Source organism: Pristiophorus japonicus, chromosome 20 (genome assembly GCF_044704955.1).
Source record: "Pristiophorus japonicus isolate sPriJap1 chromosome 20, sPriJap1.hap1, whole genome shotgun sequence".
Taxonomy (NCBI): Eukaryota; Metazoa; Chordata; class Chondrichthyes; family Pristiophoridae; genus Pristiophorus; species Pristiophorus japonicus.
Genome location: NC_091996.1, coordinates 31,393,257 through 31,405,412, shown reverse-complemented (window position 1 = coordinate 31,405,412; position 12,156 = coordinate 31,393,257). Strand labels below are relative to the sequence as shown.

At 42.0% G+C, this 12,156-nt stretch overlaps 1 protein-coding gene across 8 annotated transcripts in view; it reads right to left on the bottom strand.

Annotated features, from left to right (window-relative positions):
• dennd1a (DENN/MADD domain containing 1A) overlaps positions 1-12,156 on the bottom strand; it is a 604,632-nt gene that overhangs the window by 325,653 nt on the left and 266,823 nt on the right. For all 8 annotated transcript variants that reach the window (XM_070862693.1, XM_070862695.1, XM_070862694.1 and 5 more), the window contains exons 7-8: positions 11,686-11,766; positions 7,999-8,052 (exon numbers count right to left, since the gene is read on the bottom strand). In XM_070862693.1, coding sequence (XP_070718794.1) covers positions 7,999-8,052; positions 11,686-11,766 — 135 coding nt within the window. The remainder of the gene's footprint in view (positions 1-7,998; positions 8,053-11,685; positions 11,767-12,156) is intronic.

Here is a 12,156-nt window from a genome sequence, read left to right as displayed (position 1 = left end):
TGTTCCAATAGTGCCAATCACCTTCATGTGGAGGGAGCAGAAATCTGCAGAGAGTGTGAAGAGGTACAGCTCAAACTTCGTTCCACATGAATTCAGAAGTGAAGAACAAGTCATCAGCATGGCTGAAGCATCTTAGATAGATTTTTTTCAGTCTCAGACAAATATACAGGATAAAGTAGCTTGTACGTGACACACCATAACGAAATTCGGCAATTCCTAAAGCACCAGCAAGACAAGTGGAAAATAAAACATTGCTGTGGATTCCGTAAAAAGCAGCTTCAGCCAACTCTGGTACTGGCTACTCTTTCACACACTAACTTTAGCAAACAAATATTAAAACTTTTCTTTTCCTATTAATGCACATGTTTTTTTATTTAAAAGCACATCAGTATGCAATAGAAACATGCTAAAGCAGCCTAATGGAGGAACAGAATCCAAACAACTCGGACCATTTCACATTTGACTGACAAATAAAACTGCAATGTAGAATTATGCCATCAGATTCTTCAATAGTAAGAGAAGCTATTTTCTTATTTTAAGCAGTAAATCTTTGATTGAAAATAAATAATATATGTAACACGCAGAACTCATTCTGAGCAGTTGTTTCCATTTTAGAAACACACATGTTTTTCATTTTTATTTAAAAAGATGTTTACTAGAGATTGTGCCTTTTTGGATGAGTCTGTAAAAAATCAAGTAAATAGATTTGATTAAAAAATATCAATGTGGCTCCTTTTCTCCTCACTCATCTTCTCAGAGGACCCTTGTACTTCTATATAAGAAAATCAATATTGAGCATTATGTACATCATCGTCACATTGAAATGGTGACTACTACTTGCCAAGTGTTTAATTTTTGTGTTACACTAACGCATGTAATAGTTTTTTGTCATCTACAGATATTATTGGACTACAGAGCCGTGCTTCAATACGAAAAAGCTTTTTCAACATGTGAGATCTATATGACCCAATCTTATCATCATCACATAAGTATATATGGATTTTAAATTACTGGCAGGTTGTTTTGTGTCCACAAGACTCCTGGATTCCTAGCCAAGTTAATAATGAGGCAATTCTCCTTGAAGATTGAGAATTAATTAGAAGAGTTTATAAAAACCTACTCTGTTTATGCTGCGATTTTTTGGAATAAATGTGTAATATTATATTACTAGCAGAGACCCGCAAAACATTTGCGGTCAAATTAGTACAGGTGCAGCGTCCAGAATCGAGAACCCTCGGGACAGAGGCCGTTCAGGATTCCACGTTTTTCTGGACTTTCGATCGTCTTTCTGACGTCACGAATACGGAAACACCCAAGCCCAGGTTCGGGTATTTCCGGTTTTCGAACAGTCCCCGCTGAGGAGCTTTTCGGGTCCGCCGATAGGGTCGTCAGGCGGGGTCTCGCCGCCAAGGAGGTGTTCGGGCGGGACCCCGCCGAGGAGGAGCTGTTCGGGCCGGCTGGCGAGGAGGCCCCGAAGTAAGGGCAGCTGCGGCAAGGTAAGGACACCGGCGGCGAGCGAGGCGAGGGGTAGTGTGGAGAGGCCCGAGGTCAGGCAGCGGCGGGACTCCGAGGTCAGCAAGTTCGGCGGGTCCAGATTTCGGAACATTTTACAGATACCGGACCACCCTGCCACCGATCGGTCCAGAGTCCGGAACTCCGGATTTTGGACGCTGCACCTGTATCTTTATTGCAACAGTACTTGTTTAGACTGTTATCATCTTCTTTGTCTACAGAATCAATGCTGATGTCATCTCACTCACCCACCCTCCCTCCCTCTCTACCTCACCCCTCACCCACCCCCTCACGCCCACCTTCTCCCTCCCAACCCCTCCCTCTCTCTCTCTCTCTCTCTCTCAACACTCCCGCCCCTCTCCGCAGCAATGCCTGGGGAGGCCCCTCCCCCCCATGTCCGTGCCCACTGGCCCCGCCGCATCCACTGCCGCCTCCTCATTGGAGCAGACCCAGCGTCAATCAAATTTTAAAAATTTGCACCATCACTCCCCGCCCTGACTGGTTGGCAGGCCCTGATCACCCATTGGTCAGTGCAACTGTCACTCAGTCCCGACCACATGCTCCCAGCCCACGGCCCCGCCCTTGCCCCAAGACATACAAAAATCAGACAAAAACTGACTACTTTTATAAAATTATAAAATTCTGACTGGGGTTGGACAGACTGGATGTTTCCCCTGGCTGGGAAGTCCAGAACAATGGATCACTGTCTCAGCATACGGGGTAGGAAATTTAGGACCGAGATGAGGAGAAATTTTTTCACTCAGAGGGTGGTGAGCCTGTAGAATTCTCCACCTCTGAAGGCTGTGGAGGCCAAGTCACTGAATATATTTAAGAGGGAAATAGATAGATTTCTAGAAACAGAAGGCATCAAGGGGTATGGGGAAAAAGCAGGGGGTTTGGTGTTGAGATAGAGGATCAGACATGATCATATTGAATGGCGGTGCAGGCTCGAAGGGCTGAATGGCCGACTACTGCTCCTATTTTCTATGTTTCTAATATATGAGAAAGTTAAATTATGCAGAAGAGTAGATACATCTTAATATAAATAAACCACAGATGCATTGGTTACCGTGCACTATGGCGTTTTCCATCAGATTGTTTTGTTGCATTTTATTAGCAACTTGAGTGGCAATGCAAAATGTTTTCATTTTTACATTAATCCACTTTGTTTGCTTTTCTACAGTGTTTGTGCTTGATGCTTGATGAACAATTGAGTATCCCACAGGGTAATGGCAACGATAAACATCAAAATAGGGTGCTTTAATGGTTAAGAGGCAGGTAACCTAGGAGGAGCACTTTCAATGGTTTTTTAATTCAATGTGCTGATTTCTACAAACACTCTTTCCCTGTGGAAACTCACCATTTACAGACTCTTCCCCAGAGAACTGCTCCAACACTCTGTTTGGCACATCATGGAGCAGGTGTGCAATAAAAACCTGCAAATTGATATTTGGATCCAGCCAGGCCTGACCTGGGACAAGTTAGTGACCGATGGCTACTGCTGTACACTCAGCCAGTACTGAGATTTCCCAATCTGGGCAACTCTTTATACTGAAAAGTACTCCCTTCCACACTATCCTTATCCTTCAATCTAATGATAGCTGATAGTTTGATAACGCATACAGTGTTTTAGCCACTGCTACTTCCCTATCATTTTCATATTAATACTTCAACAATTGTTGACTCTCTTCAAAAAAAACCTGAAGTTCTGAGTAGCAATGGGTGGAAAAGCAATGAGTGAGGACGACACACAAAATCTGCAAAAGGAAATAGACAGGCTAAGTGAGTGGGAAAAAATTTGGCAGATGGAGTATAATGTTGGAAAGTGTGAGGTCATGCACTTTGGCAGAAAAAAATCAAAGAGCAAGTAATTATTTAAATGGAGAAAGATTGCAAAGTGCCGCAGTACAGCGGGACCTGGGGGGGGGGGGGGGGGGGACTTGTGCATGAAACACAAAAGGATAGTATGCAGGTACAAATGATCAGGAAAGCCAATGATACCTTGGCCTTTATTGCAAAGGGGATGGAGCTTTGTGTCTTAATGCAAGGAGTATCCGTAATAAGGTGGATGAATTAACTGTGCAAATAGATGTTAACAAATATGATGTGATTGGGATTACAGAGACGTGGCTCCAGGATGATCAGGGCTGGGAACTCAACATCCAGGGGTATTTAACATTCAGGAAGGATAGAATAAAAGGAAAAGCAGGTGGGGTAGCATTGCTGGTTAAAGAGGAGATTAATGTAATAGTTAGGAAGGACATTAGCTTGGATGATGTGAAATCTATATGGATAGAGCTGCAGAACACCAAAGGGCAAAAAACGTTAGTGGGAGTTGTGTACAGACCTCCAAACAGTAGTAGTGATGTTGGGGAGGGCATCAAACAGGAAATTAGGGGTGCATGCCATAAAGGTGCAGCAGTTATCATGGGTTACTTTAATATGCATATAGATTGGGCTAACCAAACTGGAAGCAATACGGTGGAGGAGGATTTCCTGGAGTGCATAAGGGATGGTTTTCTAGACCAATATGTCGAGGAACCAACTAGGGGGGAGGCCATCTTAGACTGGGTGTTGTGTAATGAGAGGGGATTAATTAGCAATCTCATTGTGTGAGGCCCCTTGGGGAAGAGTGACCATAACATAGTGGAATTCTACATTAGGATGGAGAATAAAACAGTTAATTCAGAGACCATGGTCCAGAACTTAAAGAAGGGTAACTTTGAAGGTATGAGGCATGAATTGGCTAGGATAGATTGGCGAATGATACTTAAGGGGTTGACTGTGGATGGGCAATGGCAGACATTTAGAGACCGCATGGATGAACTACAACAATTGTACATTCCTGTCTGGCGTGAAAATAAAAAAGGGAAGGTGGCTCAACCGTGACTATCAAGGGCAATAAGGGATAGTATTAAAGCCAAGGAAGTGGCATACAAATTGGCCAGAAATAGCAACGAACTCAGGGACTGGGAGAAATTTAGAACTCAGCAGAGGAGGACAAAGGGTTTGATTAGGGCAGGGAAAATAGAGTACGAGAGAAAGCTTGCAGGGAACATTAAGGCGGATTGCAAAAGCTTCTTTAGATATGTAAAGAGAAAAAGGTTAGTAAAGACAAACGTAGGTCCCCTGCAGTCAGAATCAGGGGAAGTCATAACGGGGAACAAAGAAATGGCAGACCAATCGAACAAGTACTTTGATTCGGTATTCACTAAGGAGGACACAAACAACCTTCCGGATATAAAAGGGGTCAGAGGGTCTAGTAAGAAGGAGGAACTGAGGGAAATCCTTATTAGTCGGGAAATTGTGTTGGGGAAATTGATGGGATTGAAGGCCAATAAATCCCCAGGGCCTGATGGTCTGCATCCCAGAGTACTTAAGGAGGTGGCCTTGGAAATAGCAGATGCATTTCCAAGTGGAGGGTAGCCAATGTAACCCCACTTTTTAAAAAAGGAGGGAGAGAGAAAACAGGGAATTATAGACCAGTCAGCTTGACATCGGTAGTGAGTAAAATGATGGAATCAATTATTAAGGATGTCATAGCAGAGCATTTGGAAAGCAGTGACATGATAGGTCCAAGTCAGCATGGATTTGTGAAAGGGAAATCATGCTTGACAAATCTTCTGGAATTTTTTGAGGATGTTTCCAGTAGAGTGGACAAGGGAGAACCAGTTGATGTGGTATATTTGGACTTTCAGAAGGCTTTCGACAAGGTCCCACACAAGAGATTAATGTGCAAAGTTAAAGCACATGGGAAATGGGGGGTAGTGTGCTGACGTGGATTGAGAACTGGTTGGCAGACAGGAAGCAAAGAGTAGGAGTAAATGGGTACTTTTCAGAATAGCAGGCAGTGACTAGTAGGGTACCGCAAGGTTCTGTGCTGGGGCCCCAGCTGTTTACATTGTACATTAATGATTTAGACGAGGGAATTAATTGTAGTATCTCCAAATTTGCGGATGACACTAAGTTGGGTGGCAGTGTGAGCTGCGAGGAGGATGCTATGAGGCTGCAGAATGACTTGGACAGATTAGGTGAGTGGGCAAATGCATGGCAGATGAAGTATAATGTGGATAAATGTGAGGTTATCCACTTTGGTGGTAAAAACAGAGAGACAGACTATTATCTGAATGGTGACAGATTAGGAAAAGGGGAGGTGCAACGAGACCTGGGTGTCATGGTACATCAGTCATTGAAGGTTGGCATGCAGATACAGCAGGCGGTTAAGAAAGCAAATGGCATGTTGGCCTTCATTGTAGGGGATTTGAGTACAGGGGCAGGGAGGTGTTGCTACAGTTGTACAGGGCCTTGGTGAGGCCACACCTGGAGTATTGTGTACAGTTTTGGTCTCCTAACTTGAGGAAGGACATTCTTGCTATTGAGGGAGTGCAGTGAAGGTTCACCAGACTGATTCCCAGGATGGCAGGACTGACCTATCAAGAAAGACTGGATCAACTGGGCTTGTATTCACTGGAGTTCAGAAGAATGAGAGGGGATCTCATAGAAACGTTTAAAATTATGACGGGTTTAGACAGGTTAGATGAAGAAAGAATGTTCCCAATGTGGGGGAAGTCCAGAACCAGGGGTCACAGTCTAAGGATCAGGGGTAAGCCATTTAGGACCGAGATGAGGAGAAACTTCTTCACCCAGAGAGTGATGAACCTATGGAATTCTCTACCATAGAAAGTTGTTGAGGCCAATTCACTAAATATATTCAAAAAGGAGTTAGATGTAGTCCTTACTACTAGGGGGATCAAGGAGTATGGCGAGAAAGCAGGAATGGGGTACTGAAGTTGCATGTTCAGCCATGAACTCATTGAATGGCGGTGCAGTCTCGAAGGGCCAAATGGCCTACTCCTGCACCTATTTTCTATGTTTCTACAAGCAGGGAAGTCTTACTACAACTATATAAGGTATTGGTGAGGCCACACCTGTAATACTGCGGGCAGTTTCCATATTTACGAAAGGATATACTTGCTTTGGAGGCAGTTCAGAGAAGGTTCAACGAGGTTGATTCCGGGGATGAGGTGGTTGACTTATGAGGAAAGGTTGAGTAGATTACATCTCTACTCAATGAAATTCAGAAGAATGAGAGGTGATCTTATCGAGACGTATAAGATTATGAGGGGGCTTGACAAGGTGGATGCAGAGAGGATGTTTCCACTGATGGGGGAGACTCGAACTAGAGGGCACGATCTTAGAATAAGGGGCCGCCCATTTAAAACAGAGATGAGGAGAAATTTCTTCTCTCAGATGGTTGTAAATCTGTGGAATTCGCTGCCTCAGAGAGCTGTGGAAGCTGGGACATTGAATAAATTTAAGACAGAAATAGACAGTTTCTCAAACGATAAGGGGATAAGGGGTTATGGGGAGCGGGCGGGGAAGTGGAGCTGAGTCCATGATCAGATCAGCCATGATCTTATTGAATGGTGGAGCAGGCTCGAGAGGCCGTATGGCCTACTCCTGTTCCTATTTCTTATGTTCTTATGTTCTTATTAATGTGCATGTCTGCATGTAGTACAGATTCAAATCTACAATGAAATTAAAGGACTCGCTATTCCTGGGAAGCCAGGAATAGGAAGCTGATTTACTTGGCACCAGGATACTTTGATTTAATATTCTGTAGGACAAAAAATAGCTATGAGGGAGATGAAGAAGTGAGGAGAGAGAGAATGTAACAGAAGGAGAGAGGGAAAAACGGCAGAGGGGGGCAAAAGCGGGAGGAGGGAGAGGAAAGAAGAGAGGAAACAGCAAGTTTTATAAAGGTGCATTATCATGTCCCAAAACACTTCACAACCAATGAGTTACTTTTCTGGAGTTACTGTTATGTTGCTGGAAGGAATTCATAAAAGTAAAAAAAAATTAAATATTAATTTTCATAACAAATCCATTCATAAAATAAACCCATTCTGACGCGCTCTATTCGAAGTCAGCTGGTTACTTTACTACTTGAAATAGATCAAATTATGCAAAAATATTAGTCCCCAGTTCTGAAAGCATGAGGACCTATTAGGAACAAAAATTTTTATATCGTTACCCGAGAGTACGAGGAAAACTTAAACATAAAAATAAATATGACAAGATTACAGCATTTTATGAAACAACCTTTGTAAAAAAAATACATGTTTTTGTTGTTCTTAATGTACGACACTACAATATTGAGCAAACTTTTTCTTACTGGCACATTTAGTGTAGATATACAGTAAATGCTACAAAATTAGAATATGAAGGTAATAAAATTCAACAGTCAAGGGTTAAGGATATTCACCTATCGTTACACACAAAGGATTCTGATTGATGAACTGAAGATGCAGTGCAGCCATCAAAAACTGTCAGTTACAACATCCCAATCCCTTCTTAGAGTACTTGGTACATGAAACACAGCGCTGAATAAATCTGTGCACAGTCTCAACGTCTACACAGTATACAATTGGGTCATTAAGTCTAGTCTACCGAAAAGCTGATCACCAGAGATATATATATACTTACATTTTCAGGTATACTAGGAAGTTCTCGGCTATCGGGTGTAGTAAAGTACGAATGCTGCCAAAAGAAAGAGATATTTAGAACTGTTTTCATAAAATGCCGTTTACAGAAAGTGCACAAGACTGAAAGTATAATTCTGTCAGCCATAATACAGAAATAAAGCTTTAGTTATGAATACCAATCAATTTAAATTTGTAAATGTAATCTGTTTGTATTTATGCCAAGCTATGAGCTAAAAATAAAATACAAATTATGCCTGCATCATGATTTACTGCATTTTGATTGCAAGGCCTCAGGGTTCAGTACGAGAGGAGCCCTATTCACTGCAGTATAATAAAAGTAGCTGTATGTACAACAGTGCGCAGTATTTTTAAAAGTTCCATGTCCTATATTATATAAAATATACAAAAATATACCATGGTATAATGCTATAGAACTAGAGGGCATGATCTTAGGATAAGGGGCCGCCCATTTAAAACAGAGGTGCAAAGAAATTTCTTCTCCCAGAGGGTTGTGAATCTGTGAAATTCCTTGCCTCAGAGATCTGTGGAAGCTGGGACATTATATACATTTAAGACAGAAATAGACAGTTTCTTAAACGATAAGGGGTTATGGGGAGCGGGCAGGGAAGTGGAGCTGATTCCATGATCGGGTCAGCCATGATTGTATTAAATGGCGGCGCAGGCTCGAGGGGCCGTATGGCCTACTCCTGCTCCTATTTGTTATGTTCTTATAATGCATCCACCACATGTCCTTAGATCTAGCCAAATATCTATTATTTCATTAAAATTGTACAAATGCAGAACAATGTTTTCATCTGTGCACCTATCAATCTGATGTTATTAACTAGAATTCATGGCTTTTTGAAACCACCGTTATATCTGAAAAACAAGACCAGGAAGGTTTCAGATTCAATCCCGTACCAGGGGCTGATGGTAGGGTTGTTATAACTGGTCTCAGCATTGCCAAGCTTGAGAGCAAAACATATCAGTCAACGTTACTGCTCTTGATTCTATCCTGGTACACTTGTTGGAAGTGCACATCCACGAGCGTCGGGTGAGGGCAGGATCAGGCTCAGCTGCGATACCCGCAGTGTCAAGTAAACCATTCACATTCACTTTTCAAGCTCACACACGAAAAATGGCCTGTTTGATAAGGAACTCAAAGGCCAGCTTCAAAATTTGTGGGTTCAGGGAAGCAAGTAAGGAAGGGGAAGAAAAAGGTAATGAAAATGAAGATTTGAACTAGCACAGAGAAAAAAAAATTAATAATTACTGTCCTATCATTGCTTCAGAAAAACGTTGCTGCTCTGACAAATTGTGATGGAATTGTTTCCAGGTGGATTTGTATCACTTTTACCCATTCTCTGTGTCTCTTTTCTAATCTTGCACTAACTTCCTCACCCCTGAATTTCAAATCGTAATAGTTTTTGTGCCACTGGGAATGGTTCATTCTCATTTTAGCTCTCTTGGCTGCTGTTCAAAATGCCTTCTCTCAGAATTGCCTCTTGATTTGGATTTGATCCCAGTCTCCTGCAGACAACTACAATATTTCAAAAAATGTTGAACCATTTTTTTTACCCCTTTCTATTTCAACTGTCTAGCTGCATCAACTGAACTGCTCAGTTCAAATGCTCCCACAGCAACTAAACAGCTAAAAGGAAACAAAGCCATCCATAAGCTGTTCTTTGATATCCTTTCCTGCTCCATTGCCCATGAAATGTTTAAGCAGAGGGCAGACTTGAAGCATTCTTTTGAACCATGAGTATGAAATGCCTGAAATGAGCTGAACTATCCCATCAGACCACAGTGCCTCCGAGACAACCTGCCCTCTAGGTCAGACAGGCATGCTGTTCCGACTAAAGCTCTGCTTGGTAGAGCTGGGTCTTCGCCACAGCCAGCCAATGACCTGGCAAGGACAAACAACTGCTACCTGTCGATTAACATTAGAGAAGGAACTGCTCAGCATCAGCTGCTTGCGGTTATCACTGGGCAAGAATTTGAGGAGGCGATTAAGTTGTTTAGATACACGTCACTGCTCTGTAAAGGGGACATGTCACAGGTGACTAATTGTCTAAAAGCAGCAGAGAGACAATCAGCATGTCAGATTCTTATGGTACAAGGCAAATCTCAAAATGCAGTTGAAGTCTACAATTATTTCTCACCTTACAATTACTCTGTGACTGATGTGATTAAATAAAAATGAGCAATTATGAAAATAATGGTATTTTTCTCATGAAAAAATTATTTTCAATTACAGATCAGCAGCAACTGCGTATATACTGCCAAATCACATCATTTGTATTGGGATATTGCCAGAAAGCAAATAAATAACTTGGTTAAATTACACAAAAGCCCAGAAACCTGGATCCAGACTCGAGGCTCGAATGATTTGATAGCTGTAGAAATTCTCTCATCTCCATGAGGGAACAGATATATCATCCCGATTCCCCTCTATTCCAAACAAACATGAGTGCGTGAGGCACGGGTCTGGATGGAACCATCTGGAACGCTGAGGCTTGCCTCGGCCTGAGACACCGCAAGTGGGGAGGCTGGAGTAACTGAGCAAGGAGGACAGAAAGGGATTGAACAAGGAGGGCAGAAACTCACTCAGGTCAGTCGTTGACAAGTTGGTATGCTTAGATCTTCCTGGATCTGGGAAGGACCAAGGTCTGGACTTGGGACGAAGTCATCGGGAAGGCTCGGACAGAACACATGGGGTCTTTGGGACAGGGAGGAATCCAACAGGAAGGCCACAGGCTGTCTGGTTGGGAGGGAACCAGCAGGGAGGCAAATTCCTGCTTGAGGCAGCAATTCCGCACTGAGGTTGGAGGCTGATGGCAGAGCAAGAGTCAGAACAGAGTCATACAAATTAATCCCTGGTAACAGATGCTTTAATGGTCAAGTAATTAATTCGGATCAATGACTGATAAGGTATACCAGCAACATGGTTCCTATGGGACAATAAAATGCCTGCATGTGCATAGATAATTTAAAAACATTTACCAGCATGTCACCCATAATTTTGCACATGTTCAGTCAGAGGATACCCTGAAGTACGATGACTAAAGTGTGACAAGCAATTTGACGCTAACAGGAAGTGCGTGCTACATTTAAGATGCTTCATATATAAAGACTGCACTTGTAACCTATCTAAGTACAGAGTAAGGTCAATTGAAATAATGCAGCGTTCCCATAGAATAGAAATTCTTAACTAATTACTAAAAGTTACTTTATCATCAATTTTATAAATTTACCACGCATTCACACTCCAGCAGAAAAGTTGATGTTACTGGTTCACGAGATTATAATGAGTGTACACAGGACAACAGTATGGTAAATGTAAGAGTAATTTTTCTTAATGAAATCATAGATGGGGGGGGTGGGGGAGGGAACAGTCCAATTTCCAACACACTTCCACTTTTGCCCTCTTTTGTTAGCAAAGTTCTAGCCGTGCACTGCTCTAATTCTTGGATCCCAACACTGCATCTACAAACTGCAGCTTGAGCTTCAAACCCTCAAGTGCTGGGGGTTTGCACTGATTCAAACAACATTACTTCTGTTTGCACAAATCCTTAGTATCGCAGTGAAGTGCAAACCGGTTATCGAGTTTGCCCACTGCATCTTGATTATGTGCTCATATTTGTACATAAGGTGCAGAATTAAGTGTACAGCAGTACTTTCCACTTACCACACTTAAGTGAACAGTTGAGCCTGGTTCTGGAAGTGGAAGGTTATATAACGTTTCCAGTAATTCCTTCCACTGACAGTCCTGAAACATTCCACAGACACAAAAATATATCTTCAGAAGACCATTTTTTTAAAAAAGATGTGCCAGTCTATATACAGTTTGATAAGTGAAATTTCTAGATGATTGAACTACAGGACAAAACCTAGCCAATATCACCAAGTTAAATAGTTTAGCTACCAGTTATCAGGAAAGTGTCAGAAAAAGGTTGGTACAAGATTGCATTTTAAAGCAATGTGTTATAGTGGAAGAAAAGTAGTTTAGTGCTTTTTTATTTATTCTTACACACACCAGCTTATTAAAGTCCTAAATCAATAATATAAAAAAAGGCAAATCAAGCTCCAAACCAATTACATCATTACTACACTAAAGTTTTGAAGTCTGTTCATAATAGTTATAAATGGATTTTGAGTT